The 17,045-nt window shown below is 37.5% G+C and overlaps 2 protein-coding genes across 4 annotated transcripts in view; one reads left to right on the top strand and one right to left on the bottom strand.

The window, feature by feature from the left end:
• Nucleotides 1–17,045, top strand: part of LOC105280000 (cadherin-99C) — a 181,596-nt gene that overhangs the window by 16,005 nt on the left and 148,546 nt on the right. The gene's annotated exons all lie outside the window — the stretch shown is intronic.
• LOC105279995 (uncharacterized protein C15orf61 homolog) overlaps nucleotides 12,976–17,045 on the bottom strand; it is a 29,513-nt gene continuing 25,443 nt past the window's right edge. For all 3 annotated transcript variants that reach the window (XM_026975123.1, XM_011340151.3, XM_011340146.3), the window contains 2 exons: nucleotides 14,502–14,745; nucleotides 12,976–13,458 (listed from right to left, as the gene is read on the bottom strand). In XM_026975123.1, the coding sequence (XP_026830924.1) occupies nucleotides 13,331–13,458; nucleotides 14,502–14,745 (372 nt within the window). In that variant the 3' untranslated portion in view covers nucleotides 12,976–13,330. The remainder of the gene's footprint in view (nucleotides 13,459–14,501; nucleotides 14,746–17,045) is intronic.

The following is a 17,045-nucleotide window of genomic DNA, read 5'->3' as shown; positions in this document are numbered from 1 at the left end:
AGCACAGGGAGAGCGAGATTTACGGCACGCTCTCCCGAAAGTGATCCCAGGACGTTCCTGAAACGTTTCTTCAAGATCGAAAATCGAGATCGGCTTCTCCGGAATTCGAAGAACGTCAGCATTCCATTAAACTAGAAATTTAGGACTGATCTGGTTTTAATCTATCTTTAATCTTCTTCTCTTATTTCACACCTGCTGAACATATAATCCACATAATTGCGTGTGATTTATATGTCAGCGCAATTGCCTCAGTGTGACGTAAGGTTTTCGTGAGAAAGAAGAAAGCAGGATGTTGCGAGCGGCCAAACGTTCCCATCGTCGCTCCAATTCTCTTCGTCATGTCAGTAATTAACTCTTAACCGGTCGGTTGGAGCCTTGTGTAAGCTCATCAGCGTAATTAGTTACCGAATTGATAATTACTTGCCAAATCGGCTGAAATTATCGCTGACGCAACATCTCTTCTCCTGTTTTCTATTTTTTTTGACAAAATTTAAATCTAATGTCTTTTTGTTTCCATATCTCCAATTGTTATAAAATTTTGTTGCAGACGTTTTATGAAACGTCATAAAACAGATAGGAAATTGATTCTTATTGTGTTTACGTAACGTCTTCATAATTCTGTGAAAATACTTTCCTGCAGTTGCATTTAAATTTATTCACAGTATTATAATTCGAGTCGATTCCAGGTTGCGTATCATTGCTTCGCTATGATGTCAGACGCGTGAAACTTGCCTCCGAGAGATGAAGCACATCGCGTCTCTCACGCGTTCGATGACTTTTTCTTAAGCTCACCAGTGCATTACGCTGCCTGCGAGGCCGACCCGTGAGATCGGGCGGCACCTCTGGGAGTATTAAGAACGGTGGAGCCAGGGAAATTAAAAACCGGCTCGTAAGCGCGGTAGGTGCAGCAGTTTTTGCGAAATGTCGCCGTTAAATTTTGCCCAACTTCCAAACGGGGACGCATGCCGTGATGCGTAACGTGAGACGCATCTCGATGTACGACCCTCCTTTTTTTCCTCTTTCCACCCCGCTTAATTACTTGCTGGTTTGCAGGATCTCGTCGTGAGCCCCTTTCCCTCGTAAAGAGCAGTGGCGATTAATTATATCGATGTAATTTTAACAGCAAAGATCGAATGGACGGTACTTCCCCTCGCTTCGCCAATTAGCAAAGCGACGAGAAGACCCGCGATGTCCAGCGATCACCGCAGGCCACCCAGACGATATACTTTCATCCCGCTGCGCCGTCCCGACTAAAATTCGACTTAATTAAGTCGATTTTCTCACAGAAGCCAAGGAGACACGCCGACGCGGAGCGAAAGATCCGATTATCACGCACCACCCCGTTTCATGTTTCGTTACTCTGACATACATATATGCAGGAATTTTGCATGTGTATGCATGTCCTCATTTACCATGTTAATGTATGCAACGTTATATAATATCGCGTTACATTTTTGTGATATCGTTATAAATACAAATGGTAAAGAATGCGTGTACTTTAACGGATTGTCAATTTATTTCAATTAACTATCAACAATTGTTACACCAAAATTAAATTTAAATTCAAAAAGCTAGATATGAGTAAAATTGATTAAAAATATCTCCTCTAAAATAATATTTATACTATTAATGCCACAATAACTATCATACCCAACATAGTTTTAATTATAATACTTCATTTTAACTCTTTTCGAAATCATTTCGAAATAATTTTTTCAAAAACTCAATTTTAATAAACCCTGATACAAAAGGTACAATAAATAAAATCTTCTTATTCAAATTTTCTCATCTTTCACTAACGTTACTATCCTTATAAACATAAAATTCCCTCACTATCCTTACTAAACAAATCAAACTTTTATATAACTTCATTAAAAAAAAATTAAATCCTCTTAATATTAAAATAATAATTTTAATTTATTTATTAATATTTTCACACCTCTTTTATTAGCTCAATCCATAATTATATAATAGCTAAAATCTTAATGATGAACAATATTTCATATTAAGAACAAAATCTCTTTTGTTCTATCTGCAGGTCCAATTGAACTTTATAACTTTGCGCTTTTCGAATTTTTTCAATAATATTGTATTTACTTCACATGAGAATTTGAAATATTTTTGTACATTCTGTTACTTTAGAATTATAATTTTATAGAAACTGCCAGAAGAGAGAAAGGAAATAACGCTCAATAATGCAAGCTGCACCTCGCAGCGATACTCGGAAGAGTTATTTGCGTGGGGGTTCGATTACCGTCTCCGTCTAAGATTCCGTTCGAGGAAAGCGGAAGGATTCTTGAGATAGTCGAGGTTCTCGCACGTGAAACGATCGGCGACGATTGTACCTCGCATTCTTAAGGAGTAGTATTGCGCGCAAAAGATTCGAGATTGCGTCCGTGCGACAAGGACTCGAGTTGTAAATCCAAAGCTTCCAGCTATGTCCGTGATGGAGATGTAGCTATTGAAACATCCCTCGAATGCGCCGTATAATTATCGCCCACCGTGCTAACTTAATTATCAGTTAGCGCCGAGAGAGAGAGAGAGAGAGAGGGGGGGAGGAAGGGGGAGAGAGAAAGGGAGAATCAGCCGATATAAGAACGGACATCACCTGGCGGAAGATCGCCATCGAAGCCGAAGAGCGGCGGGATGTATTGCGGAATGTATTCGCGGGATTTGTCTTCTCGCGGGAGAATCTGATGGGACGCCAGGAATAAAATGGGCGGGACGGGGCTCTTCACGAACGATTCAATTTTCCAGCACGTCCGACTTCCGGCAACATAAAGCATCGCATCGCGCCGCACCGTGCCGCGTTCGGATTTTAACGCGCGTGTTCATTACGCGCGCGGTCTCGGCCATCCCTCCGCAACGAGGTAACCAATTCCGCGGCGATTTATAACCGACGTCTGCGGGATCGCGGGCCTTTACGCGCCGCAGTGATCGGCGCGGCACGGGCGTTGCGCGAAGGCACGAGATAATTGATTCTCTTGCATCGGATCCGCTGCATAAAACACTCATGAAATGACGGATCTTGAATGAAATTAAGTCGACGATTTGAACTTCACTTTCCGGCCACAACGTATACAGACTGATCTCGTATATCTCGCTTTGCGTCGCGACACTGATCGGCAGACACGCTAGAATTGTGCAGGATTTAGAAAGTTAATGCATAATTGACAGTTCTGCGGCGCTTAATAATCGTGAACACTGAGAAAAATTTCCATCGGATAAATAAAATTAATAAAAAAATAAAATTAATTAATAAATTAAGGAAATTAATTATAATTAAATAGTGTTTCCGATAGTTAATTTTGTTTAAATGATTAAACCGATTAAATGATGGATATATCCGATTATCTTCATCAGATATGTCCGATCATCTTCTTTGTTTTAATACAATTTAATCGGATATATCCATCATTTAAATTTACTCGCGAGATAGAAGATCATCGGAAGAAAATCGAGGGTAAGTATTTCGATGACTCAATTGTATCGCATATCTTATGCAAAAAGTGAATATATTATCTAAAAAGTGAAAAAAATAACTAAAATGGCTAAAAGTTTTGCTTACAACTAATATAATACATCGGTATTATTGGTACCGTTATCGAGCGCACGCGATCGCGGCCCGTGGCGACGTGGCTGAACGATGCAAGCGCGCACGCGAGGAGGAAACGAAAGAAGGAAATGATTCCATTTCATGCTTGATTTGTGAACGCACATAAATTAACGTGCATTCAGTAGTCCATCCGTAACGAGAGCAGTAATCAGCGGTAAATCAGCTGCCGGTCGTACCGTGATGACTGACTACGGTGGATTTAAGTCGGGGTTGTTTTCGTCAATCGTACGAAGCCGACGATCAAAGGAGCGGTGACAGTGTAACTTCTAATTCCAGCCGCGACTCACGAGCTTCTCGAGGATGCGTTCTTATTGCGTGAGCGAACGCCCGGAGTCGGAAGACTTCATCCTCTTTATACGGTAAAATTAACTCGCCTTCGATGCTCAGGCTGGATCCGAGCAAGATAAAGAAGGGTGAACCGGGGTATCATCTGTTCATCGACGAGCAGCGATCGTATCCGGTCATAACATGTGTATATGTGTGTGCGCGCATCAAAGTATTATTCTTTTTTTATGATGTAAAAATAAAAATAAAAATAATAAAAATAATGTATTAAAATGTAAAAATAAAAATAATGTTTTCGTTTTTTCAGAAGATTAAAAAACTATTTCGCTGCTTGGCGCGGAATCGAATCGCGGATTCTTTTGCTTGTTTCCCTTTCAAAGTTATAAAATGCCTTTCGAAAGATATTGGAAACGTGACCAGCTTCTTCCAAAGCGCCATTATTGCATCCGTCTGTATTATACCGGATGAATGTGGTTCCGTCGATGTTATCACTTCAGTTCCGGAGCGTTATTATTTCGCATGGCGCATTGCTCCATTTAGCTCTCCTTTCTACAGCGAAAGTAGGTTCGAGTGACTCGACAATGCAAGTATGACGAATGCAACGTCACGTAACTCCATATATGCGAATCGAAGACAAAAGTACGATGACACCGCACGTCTTATTGCGAAACGTTTGCTGAGCAAATGCGTTAATATCAGGTTACAGGAGCAAGAATGATTGGCGAGGTAAATTCATCGATACAATTAGTTTGTGTAATTTTGTATTCCAAATAATTAAAATAAAACTATTTTGTCACATATTACAAATAAAATTCTAATAAAATTTATTTATTTCTAATAAAATATTATTTTGTATAATTTTATACAAATAAAATTCCTGTGCACCTAGGCATTTTTTTGTTGTTAAAATCTTGTGCTTCAAAGTTCAAAGAGATATACGTTGCGATAGTGAGAATATTGAATATGTGTAGAGATTTGCATTATTATTCCTCACTTATGTTTATTCAGTCGGATTTTTCAAGAGTTGCTCCTAAATTGCCCGAAATCAGATCACTAATTTCAACTGCTTTGAAATACACGCACTTTATATTCATGAGGCGCTGATAGCGCGCGCGGAATTTTGTCTCGCGAATTTTACGCGTCAGCAATCGAAATCTGTTTAATATTGTTTTTGGTTACGAGTAGGTATCGTCTCTAGAATAGCGCGCGCCACGGTCATTGGAATATGCAAATTGAGCGCTCGTAAGCCTCGCGCGAAATTAATTGCGCGTGATGCGGATATGCCGCTCCGAGTGCTCATCTTGCGATTACTTTGGACGTAGGTACGTGCTTGTATAGCGCGTGTGCGCTGATCCGAAACCATTCGCAGTACAGGTACACACACGAGTCTGTGAGAAGATTGATAGCGAAACAAGTTGATTATAAAAATTTTCACATATGAACATGACGCTCCTGAATTTTATTTCCTTACATAATTATATTATCCTTATCTTAAAGATAAAATTTAAACTGCATAAAATTTGCTCCAAGATTCACCGCGGTAGGTCAGACCAATGCAGACCACGTTTCGCGCGCGCAGGAAGCCGAGCCGTAGGAAATAGTACATTGTAAGCGAGTCCCTATCGTTGCAGTCGCAAGTATTAACAATGCTTGCTTTATCTGGCACGGCTACAAGCCGCGAACAAGCGCAACAAGTTCGATCACATCCTGTTACGCGACACGGTCGTAATCGTTATCGTTATCACCACTCTCCAGCCCCGCGAAAACGAGGAATCTTGAGGAGTCTTGCCAATCCGCGGATCCCGCGTCTTTTACAACGTCGACCGGTCGGACTGTCGTTCTAGTAGGAGTGCGCGTTCTCTACACGCACATCGAAATGGTACTATTAACATGTGGTAGTCGCGCATTCCCGACATGTAAACTCGATCTAATAAGCATAACTAGCCCTTCACGACGCTCTTAACGACTGTCATAAAATTTCCACCCGCTTTCTCTCTCTCTCTTTCTTTCTTTCGCACGCTCTTCTTCCTCGTTCCCTTCCGGCCAGTCCTCCTATCTGGAGATCACCCGGAGCGAGGAAGTCGCGAGCGCATCCGACCGATTCGACATTATAAGACTATTCTCTCTAGACCGCTCTGGAAATCTTGTTATCTGTTGGGGGATACTGCGTTAGGTATCTTATGCGTTGCGGACACTCACGTAATTCCGGATCGAATTTACTGATAATCGCCATGCCCGAATGCATCGGTTTGCCGGACTTGACTGGCGAGATAAGGCCAGTCCATGCGTGAAAGCTTTTCAGGAATAATCGCAAATTTATCAGAGGAAACCCCAAGCAAAATTGCCGTTCACTATTTGCCATTTCCTGTCTGGACACTCTTTCAAAATGCCATTGTAAATTTTGTGTCTCACAAAATGTTTGACTTTGGATCCGTTCAATTTCGTCAACAATTTGCTAAAACTCGACCAGTTCCTCGCATTTGTCGATCTTCCACACGTTGGATCCTTGAGAATATCATGTCGTTATAAGTGAGAGAATTTTGCGGTTTAAAGTTCTGTATTTTCTGGTTTTTAATTATCCCCATAATAAAGATATCTTTATGCTCCGAAGAAAAATGATGTAAAATTCACTTGATCGATCTTTATGCGATGCTACTCAAATTACATTTCGTTAAGTGCAAGTAGAAGATGAGAGTATATGTTCCAAAAGGGCAACAGAAAATATCAAAGACGCATCCATGATGAACGCAGGAGTATACGGGTTTGGTGAAAGTCTGCTAAAATGTTGAACGTGAAAGTCGGCAGCTAATTAATACTTTTATTCAGCCGTTATCGACGCAGTCCTTCAGTGATAAATTGCCATTCGGGGACGTACATGCGTGTGTCGCAACGGTAGCGCCAGAGAATTTGCGAGCGTAATTGCAAGCGTCGCTGTCGCGTCGGTGAAAAAGACATGAAATGTCATTGCATAATTTCATGGTTCGTTAAAGCATTTTTGCCTGTCGCCGGTTGCGTGAAATCCAAATATCACTGCACCTGCAACATTGATAACGCTTTTAACTTGATCCGATTGCGAAAAATTACAAGCCACTACAGGTTTTACTTTCACTGTATCCGTTCTCTGATTGGCTAGGCTGTAGAAACGACCATAGCTTATTACTGATATATTCAAACAAAAGTTTAAAAAACATTAATAGCAAATCGTTACGCAATTTGCAGTTATTATCTACAGTGACCGGCAAAAATAAAAAGCCACCTCCTTAATTATCCTGTTTCGCATTATATTTTAATAAAAATATTAAAATAATGTTACTTTTATTGATGAAATATGAAGCATTTATTATATTTTAAAAGGTTAAGTTTAAAAAGTACATAATATTATTGCTTATTTTTAATTTTACTTATATTTCTTAAATAATACAGTTTAAATTGACAAAATAAAAAAGCCACTAAGGTCTATTTGGTATAATATGTATAATACTTTGTAATTTCCATGTCAACAGTTTTGTTTATCGTGAAGTTTGTCATGTTCGCGTTGTGTTCACTTCACGTTATTGCATTCATTTTTCCGACATCGTCTTGCTTTGGTTATTGTCCGAAGTCCGTAATCAAAAATGGGAGGAAAACCAATTTCCATACAAGTTCGAAACCTAATTGTGCCGGATATTCAAAAAGGTCTTTCCCAACGGAAGATAGCCAAAAACTACGAAGTAAGCAGAGGAGCGGTAGAACAGATCAGAAGGAAGTTCCAGTTAACTGGATCGGTGACAGATAGAATCGGAAGAGGCCGAAAACGAGTAACATCCAAGCGGGAAGATATGAAAATAGTCCGAGAAGTTAAAAAAACCCAAAGATTACTGTCAGAGAAATTCAGGAAAATATTCATCTCAATGTTTCTGACCGTACTGTTCGTCGTAGACTTAATGAAGCAAATTTACACAGCCGCGTAAACGACCTTTCAGCAGCGTTATCAATAAGAAAAAACGTTTACAGTTTGCTCGGAAGTACGCGAATATGCCATTGGACTTTTGGAAAAAGATTCTATGGACAGATGAAAGCAAATTCGAGTTATTTGGACAAAAGAAGTAGATTAGAGTCTGGAGAAAACACGGAGAAGAACTTCAAGATCGGCATACTCAGAAAACTGTAAAGTATGGTGGAGGATCTATTATGATCTGGGGATGTTTCTCATGGGCAGGAATCGGAAATCTTGTCAAAAGTGATGGAATTATGACAGCAGATGTCTACATCGACATAATTAATGAAGGAGGAGTCTTTGCTGAAACTCGGGCTAGAAGATAATTTTATTTTTCAGCAAGATAACGACCCGAAACATACAGCAAAGAAAAGTCAAGCTTTTTTCCGTACCTGTCCAATCAAACAGCTCGAATGGCCTCCACAGTCTCCAGATTTGAATCCAATCGAAAATCTGTGGGCGATTCTGGATAATAGAGTTCACAAATAGGAATAACTAATAAAAACTCTTATTTTGAAGCGTTACAAAAAGCATGGGAGAATCTGGACTTACAACAGTTGCAAAATCTAGTTGAAAGTATATCAAGAAGACTTCAAAAACTCTTATTAAAAGTATTATTGAGGCTAAAGGAAATCATATTGACTATTAAGTAAAATAATATTGTTGTTTCTTTAAATTAAAATTCTGTATTATCTTAACTGGCTTTTTAATTTTGTCACTCTGAAATACATGATTTTTAGAAATAAATAGAATATTAAATAAAAACACCGCCTTTACTTAAATTTTTTTAAACTATAATATTTAATTAACACATAAATTTTTAATTTTAGTTATAAAAAAACTATAATATATTTTTTTATCTTTATGAAGCAAATCAGTCTTATAGATGAGGTGGCTTTTTATTTTTGCCGGTTATTGTATGTGCTGAGTATCATTTTATCACTGAAAAATATTTTCAAGTACCTTAAACATACATTTGAAGGAAACTAGACAATATTCAGTCTATAATTATCTTATACGGATAAATGCGAGAGATATTGTGATACAAAAATATAATTAAAAATTAAAAGGTAAAATTTCTTTTTCCTTTAATGAAATTTGCCCGTAACTCTAAGAAAACAGAAGGTAATTGTAATTATAAAACAAAGTTATAATTGTGCCCATGATTATGAAAATGGCCTAAGTCATATATTTCTCGTTTCGAGATATTTAAGGTTTTGCGTTCGGATGTATAAAAAAATATTTTATATTCAAAATTAATTATATATGTAAAAAGTGATTTATATGAATAAAAAATAATGAATTTTATTAGACAACGACAAGTTATAAATAAACAAGTTATAAAGAACAATAACAAGTTATAAATAAACATATTCATTTACATTTTATAATAATAATGTTGATTAATTAATGTTTTTTTTATTCTTCTTTAATTTTTCTTCAGTTTTGAGTACTTTATAATATTCGTGATAAATGGGCGGGATGTATGGCAATAAATCCATCATATCTTTATATTTTTCCTTTGTTACTGGTCTGATGGTAGCATATAATGGAAGTAATTGAATATTTTGATATATTTTTGGTCGTCCTCTTTTGGGTGAAACATCTAAAACATGAAATTCGGCATCATCATCTAAAGATGTCTTATAAAATATTTTATATGGGGCAGTTTTTAGAAATCGCATCCACTGTATTCGTAACTAGCAGACAGGTTCTCCCTCGGTATTTTGTAATCTTCTTGTAACTGATTCTTTTAATGATTTTGTTGAAAAAAAATCTTCCTGTATCATTCATTCTACAGAAAATGGGTTTTTTACGACACAGTTCTATTAATTTATAATAATGTTCGGATATGTATAAGTAATTCGTTTTTTTTATATCCAATTCTATCAAGCCAAAATCGCGATTATTTGGCAAAAAGAAATGGCCAGATACCAAAAATTTATGATCTATTGTTTCAATAGCTTTATCCGAAGATTGAACAATCTTCATCCATGTCAGTGCTACTTTAATGTTACGGTTCTGGCCAGAACAAGCATCACTATAAGCTATTACATGCTTTTGAGTTGTTACTTTTGTGATATGCTTTATTAAACATGACGCTATTTCCTGAGAACCTCTTGATGCTAGAGTCTCATCCCAAACGTACATACTAACATCTTTATTATGAAAGTTATGAAATCCTAGGTTGTACACATACATATTTCGCTTATAATAAGCTATCGAAACAGAAAGTTTGAGATATGGAAGTGCCTTCTGTAAATCAAATGAGAATGCATAATATTCCTCTGGATTTTCTACTGCTTTTTTCTGGTCATCTTTTAAACACTTCCTGGCTTGTTCGGCACTTTTCAAATGTAAATCATGCTGCTGTCTGAAATGTAACTTCTCTTCCTCATTACTGGATGCTTCAATTTTTACCTTTAGTAAGTCACATTTTTGGCATGTATCTTTGCGAGGAGAATGAAAATTCAAGTTAAATTCAGTATTAAATTTTTCTGTATATCCACTCATTTACGTATGTTTCATTATTTTCCTGGCACTTCTCAACGTAAAAGCTATACATTTTCCTAATATCTAAATCAGGATTTAAATATTTTCGACCTGGAGTATGACGTGTTCTAGTGTAGTGGCTTTCAAATGCAGGACAACTCATAATGTGATCTTTTACAATCTTAATCTTATCTTCACTCGTTTTTCGAGATGATCCGGGCATTTTCCCACGAAAATCTGTTCCAGCTGTTTGTGCGTTAAGAGCATGAGTTAACCGTCCAGCAGATATTTTAAAGGTATCTAAAAAAAATCCCTTACACACAGACACTTTAATTGATTTAGTAGCAGATAGAAAGTATTCATAGCTGCATTTTCTCTTCTTTCTTTCAAAAGTTCTAGGTCTCCTTTGTTTTATTATTCGTTTATGAACTGCACCACATAAAAATAAATTCTGTTTTTTAAAATCTGCCAGTTTCCAAAAATTTTCAAAATTAGCTTGTCTCTCTTCATATTTTAACAGATTTATACATTTTTGTACGCAAAGGCAAGTCTTGTTTTCGAAAACTTTAGCATTGACAACTTTCAAATTTTTGGTAGTGTATTCTTCTCCACTATTTCTCTTAATTTTTCTAATATTTTGTGCATAATTAATTTCATTTCTTGTCCTCTTCCTTTTTTTCGTTTTTCTTGCTTCTGGAGCTTCTGAATTTACATTATTTAATATGTTTGCAGAGAAGCCTCCATCTGATTCGTCTGACGATGTTAATAATTTTGTTACTCGCTTCCATTTTATAAAAGTATTACTTCGATTTCGTGGTAATATATCTGCAAACCATTAATTAACTTAACCTGAGCAATTCAAATAACATTTGAATACAATCTGTAATGAATATTTTTATATTATATAATATTATATATAATATTATATATAATATAATATTATATATATTATATAATATTTTTATATTACACTATATTTACTTACCTGAACCGCTATCTGACATAATAGGAAAATAATTGATTTTTTTCATAAATCACAAATTTATGAAAGAATAAATGATTTACACCACTGTCAAAATAAACAAGAACTGAATTTTGGGTTGGTTTATCGTATAAAAAGTAGAGGGCCTTGGCAGCGCCATCTGGCCAACCTGAATTTTGTTTAACGATCCAACTATTAGCTCCACCTATTGGTTTAATTTTCTGTGATTGTACGAAACTGACTTTACATTATTGTAATTTAAATATGCATGCAATACAAAATATAGGATAAATTCATTTTTTTTTAGATTTTTGACTTAGGCCACTTTCATAATCATAGGCACAATTAGGAATTAAAAGACATATAATTAACAAGATTGAAAGAAATATAAATTGCGAATAAATTATGAATTTCTTGGGAAAATCTTAGCAAGACTAAATGAAATTAATTATTTCGTATAACTACGCATATAAAATAAAAATGGTAATTATTTAGTTTAAGGTCCTCACCTCAGATTTGGCTGAAACTTACCAATATTGTGTAGTTTGACACGTAGAAACCGAAAATGAAAGTTAAAATCGTCGCTCTGCCTCGAGTGAAACCCGAGATATCAATTTCGCGCATCGCCGATGATGATTAGTGGCGACTCGCTGCATCTGCAATCAACGGAGAGCGCATCCTTTGAGAGTGACTTATCTTGGCGGCGGCGGTGCGTATCCGGCGTTCAATATCGATCTGTTCCATGAGAAGGTAGTCGCTCGTCCTCTTAACTCTACTTGTTCGATCCATTCGCGGATCGTTATCTATTCGCATCACAGCCATTCGTAATTAATACGAATCGCCATGCGTCGCGTCGGGCACGTGTGCTCGTAAATCCCGGTCTTAAATACGAGCGGTCGGCAACGTGCGACGCGGCCGAGCTTTCATCATCGACATCCTCCGCGGGAAACGAGTCCGGGGTGGATAAACGCCTGGTCGGGTTGACGCTAATGCATCATCAGGTCGGGAAACACGAGTAGCGGCTAATTAGAAAGCCGCGTTGATGCTAACTATGCGTGTTCGCACCTCGTTCCGCGCGAGGATCGCCCGCGGTCGATTCTCATTAATGAGACTACAGCGTCTCATTGGCACGTCATTGGAGACGTTGAACGTTCGCGTTTATCGATCCCTTGCCGATCGATCGGAGCCCTTGCTGGAAATCATCGCGGCTACTCGTGGATTCATACGTGATCGATGAGAGACTCCTGACTTATTGATGAAAGCTTTTGTGATTTTAATTGAGCGAGGAACTGACACGCGCTGAAGTCAAGGCAAATGTTTAACATTTAAATATAGTCAAAATAAATCGTAAATTTTCCAACTTTGAAAAAAACATAGAAAAATGTGTGGTAGCTTCTATATTCTATACTTATAATATTTATAATTAATATGTCGTTTTGTATCCTGAAGATAGGAAAAAGGAACGCATACACACACAATGTTTTATCAAGATTATTTATTAATAATAATTTATATCAAGATATATAATTATTTATTGATATCTTATCTTGAAAATTTTGATGTCATAAAACATATTTTATTAAACATATTTTATAATCATATTTTATTTTATATTTTAATTAATTATTTAGATAATTCTTGCGCTTTTGCAAGAAAGACAAAGTTGCTTCGAGACATTATTTTCAACCGCTTCATCCCTTTTACTTAAGAAGATTAGCGCTTGCATTCGCTGCAGATAAACAGAACGTTCACGACAGTTGCGTTTCTTGTGCCGTCGCAGCTCGATTCTCCCTCCATTTCGCGTTCGAGAACTCGTTGGAATAATGAGCGACGTCACGACGCCCGCGAAGGAGAGTTGTTGAAAAAGGTGTTACTATCATCTGGCGCAACTCTCCCTTGTCGTCCGTTAGCGTCGTCCAAGAGAAGCCGTGACGAAGGGCTCGGCACGGAATTAGCGTCGGTGTGTGAGTCGCAGGCCTCAGTATTGCGAGCCTTTGTCCTCCGGTAGCAAAAAGTAGATCGTCACGTCACCTCGAGGCGTCTTCACGATCTCCTGGTGCCGGATAAGCTGCGTCGCCACCAATCCGTACATCAGAGTGGGGATTCCTGAACATCAAACGACGGGGGCAAGAAGTCAGCAGGATTATTCGCTTTATGCGATAGGCTGAGGCCGCGTATTCGTCTGAACCCGTTCGCTATGGCTAATTTCAGATCGGAAGAGCGGTCGATAAAACGATACATTGACCGTGGAAGGACGGTATCGTCGTCATCCCACGTTCTTTTCCCTCGGACGTTGGAAATTCAATCGAACAATACTACCCGGCGATGATACGCGCAGTTTCTGCCGCGATTCCTCAGTCCGGTCCGGGTTACTTCGGAAATAGAATACTGAATTCAGTTATAAGGAGATAGTAGCTACCAGCGTGCGCGGGGTGTCTTGGAAACAATTAATCTTGAGTTTGGTAACGAAAGAGAGAATTCTTTAAATTTGTACAGTCAGCGTTCTTTTATTGGAAACTTTGAGATCGCAATTTGTAATTATATTATAATTTGTGTTTTGATAATGAAATGAAAAATTGGAGAGAAAGTGATATCCACTCCGAAATGTAACTAAATTTAACTGTGGTTTTAGTTAAATTTTATGTGATAGAAGCTCGAGTCAGGTTTAATTAATGACTAATCAAAAACTGCTAACATCTTAACATTCTAGTTCAGATAAAAGTTGATTATAAGAATTTATAATTTATATTATGAGATTATAAGAATCCAGGAATTTAATTTAAATTAGCTAAATTAGCTAAAATGATTAACTTTAAAATGATTGTATTTCGCCAGGAAGATTTAATAATAGACTCCAATTTACGACCAGTCTGGCAATTGTATTGATTATTGATTATTGATTAATTATTGATTATTGCTAGACTGGTCATAAATTGGAGTTTATTATAAAATTATTAAAGTTTAAATTAAATCAAGGGTTTTGGAACACCTCGCATTCGCGTTATAAGTGAAGGATTTATAAGCTCGTTGGTTCATCGTGTCCGACAAACTAAGTAAACTAGTAAAAAGAAATTAAGTAAACAAGGCCGTATTTCCGAACGGGGATCGCTTTCTCGGAGGCGGGCATCCGGTTGTACGCGTCTACTTACCAAGGTTCAATATCTTGATCGCCTTGAAGAATCTGTCCTCGCCGCTGAGGTCCTGCGCCGGTCGCTTGCTGCAGTGGTACTTGATGTACGGGAAACAGCCGGTCCTAAGCACGTGGTAATTACTGTTGCCTGCGGGCCAATTGAAGTGCGACATTCCACGCTGATCGTTCACCACGTCGGCGTACCGCACGAAGTACGAGGTCCAGGGGGGCTTGCCGGTTTGCAGCAGGTAGCTCGTTAGGACCTGCATGCGTATACCGTAATCACGTCGGCCAGCACTTTGTGCACCGACTCGGCTGTCGAGGCATCCTAGCGCGTGGATCATCGCGAGCACGCCGAACAAAGTCGCGACCGTTACATCCCGTTACGATGTCTCTTCTCGTAAGTACGTGTCGACTCGTTAACATCGCCGTCAAGCGGCTGGCCTTTCCGGCTTTCCGTATGTACGAAAGAAATTAACCCGTAACTTTGCGTCAAAAAATGTTAACTCGTCGTGCCACAAAGCATTGACCGACACGGGAGGGACTTCGAAGACTCGGAGTGCGCTACCCGAAGTGGCTGGCCAACGTCGTTTCTCATCGTGCACGATCGTGTTACTTGTGTATTCGCTTGTGTTTCACGTTACTGTAGAACGGGATTAAATTGCAACCGCCCGGAGTAACTCTGCACCGCGGTAGAGTAAGGTTCTAGAATTATCCAACGTTTAGAAAAGTAATCGACGAGCAACAGGTATCCCATGAGATTTAACTTTATTCAAGTTATATAAACCATAAATGGTTTAATATAACTTTAATATAATTGGTTCTTGCCTTTAGATCTTCGCTAGATCTAAATGCGGAAACCAATCATACTGAAGAATCACTGATAATGAGTGCTCACTGATCTGTTTTGTGTTCTGAACGCAGCCATAATCAGCCGCGCTCAGCAATAGCAGTTCGCGCAATTGATAGCGGTCCGATTATATTACGTTTCATTATTATTTTCTAGCGGCGAGGCTTTGACAACGATATTCAGAACAAAGTCAATCAATGAGTGACTCTCGAACGGCACGGTTCTTTTAGAGCAGCGAGCAGCCACCGAACCGCCTATGTAACATCTATTAAATTATAAATCCTGACATTTAATAAGTTTTTTATATCTAGTGAGTCGATTATCCTCAACAGCATCTATCTCTCTATCTACTATCACCTACTACTCCCTACTGCTACATTATTAAGGTTTCTAATAAGCACTAGCAGATCCTGATGTCGATAATGAGGGGGGGGGGGTGACAAAATTATTTGATTTAATATTTTTCTTCGTATCACGTATTTTCTTCCTAGATTTTTCAAACACATTCAGCAAAACTACAAACGAGATAATAATTCCAAACCGCCAGGTAAACTTAAATAATAATAAAACCTCTATTTTCCTCGATCAACACTGGCTCAATATATTTCAAAAAACACAACGTTTTGGCCTAACTTCAGGCCCTCTTCAGGTGTATACAATAAAATAATATAATAAAGTCATTTTCTGTAAATAAATTACAAAAACATAAAAAACAAATGCATACAAATAATCATAAAAGAAAATTAAATTAAACTTACTGCCAGAAAATGACTAAAAATAGACAGACTAAGGTGACAGAAACGTCCGTACACATCACAAGTCAACTCATGACTACCCAGCAAAACAAGGAAACTATGTGTTCTCCACAACAACATCATACACTTCAGATAAGTTCTCAGTATCACGTTTTAGATTGATTGAATTTAAATTTTTCTTTATGAAAAACATTTCAGCAATCTCCCTCTTTTTATTATTAGACTCGTAATGTAAAATGTTCTTATTGTCCTAATCAAACTCATGTTCATTAGATAGTCTATGTTTGCTAACTACCGAATGGTTGCTGAAATGTTTTATAATATCCTGTCTATGTTCTTTAATTCTAGTATCCAGGTGCCGCTTAGTTTGACCTATATAACAGGCGTTGCAATTTAAACAATCAATCCTATAAACTACACCAGTACGTTGACCTCTCTCAATTATATCTTTCCCACGTTTAATAATTAAATCTAATTTTTTAGGAACAGTATTTACTACACTAAACTTAAATTTTCTTAACAATCCTCCAAATTCAACAACCTCCGTTCCAAATTCTCACATAGACCTCTTACAAACGGAATCGTAATATAACTAACACCAGACACTACACTTCTTATATTATCTTACTGTTCCCCTCGTCAATCCTAATGTCATTACTATAAGCGTCATTATAATTAAGTGTTTTCAATCGTCTTTTAACATGTCTATTGATAAAATGTTCAGGGTAACAGTTATTATTTAAAATACATTTTACAAAATTTAAATGCGATATATGATACTTCTTATCAGACAAAAGAATCGCTTGGTCGACCAACCCAGTAACAACACTCATTTTGTGCTTAATTGGGTGGTTGGAAAAGTAATTTATGTACCGACCTGAAAAGGTCGGTTTACGATACCAATTTGTTGTCAATTTACCATTATCTCTAATGATAGTGGTGTCCAAAAAATTCAAAG

The sequence above is a fragment of the Ooceraea biroi genome, chromosome 14, assembly GCF_003672135.1.
Source record: "Ooceraea biroi isolate clonal line C1 chromosome 14, Obir_v5.4, whole genome shotgun sequence".
NCBI lineage: Eukaryota > Metazoa > Arthropoda > Insecta > Hymenoptera > Formicidae > Ooceraea > Ooceraea biroi.
This window is presented reverse-complemented; position numbering and strand designations above follow the sequence as displayed.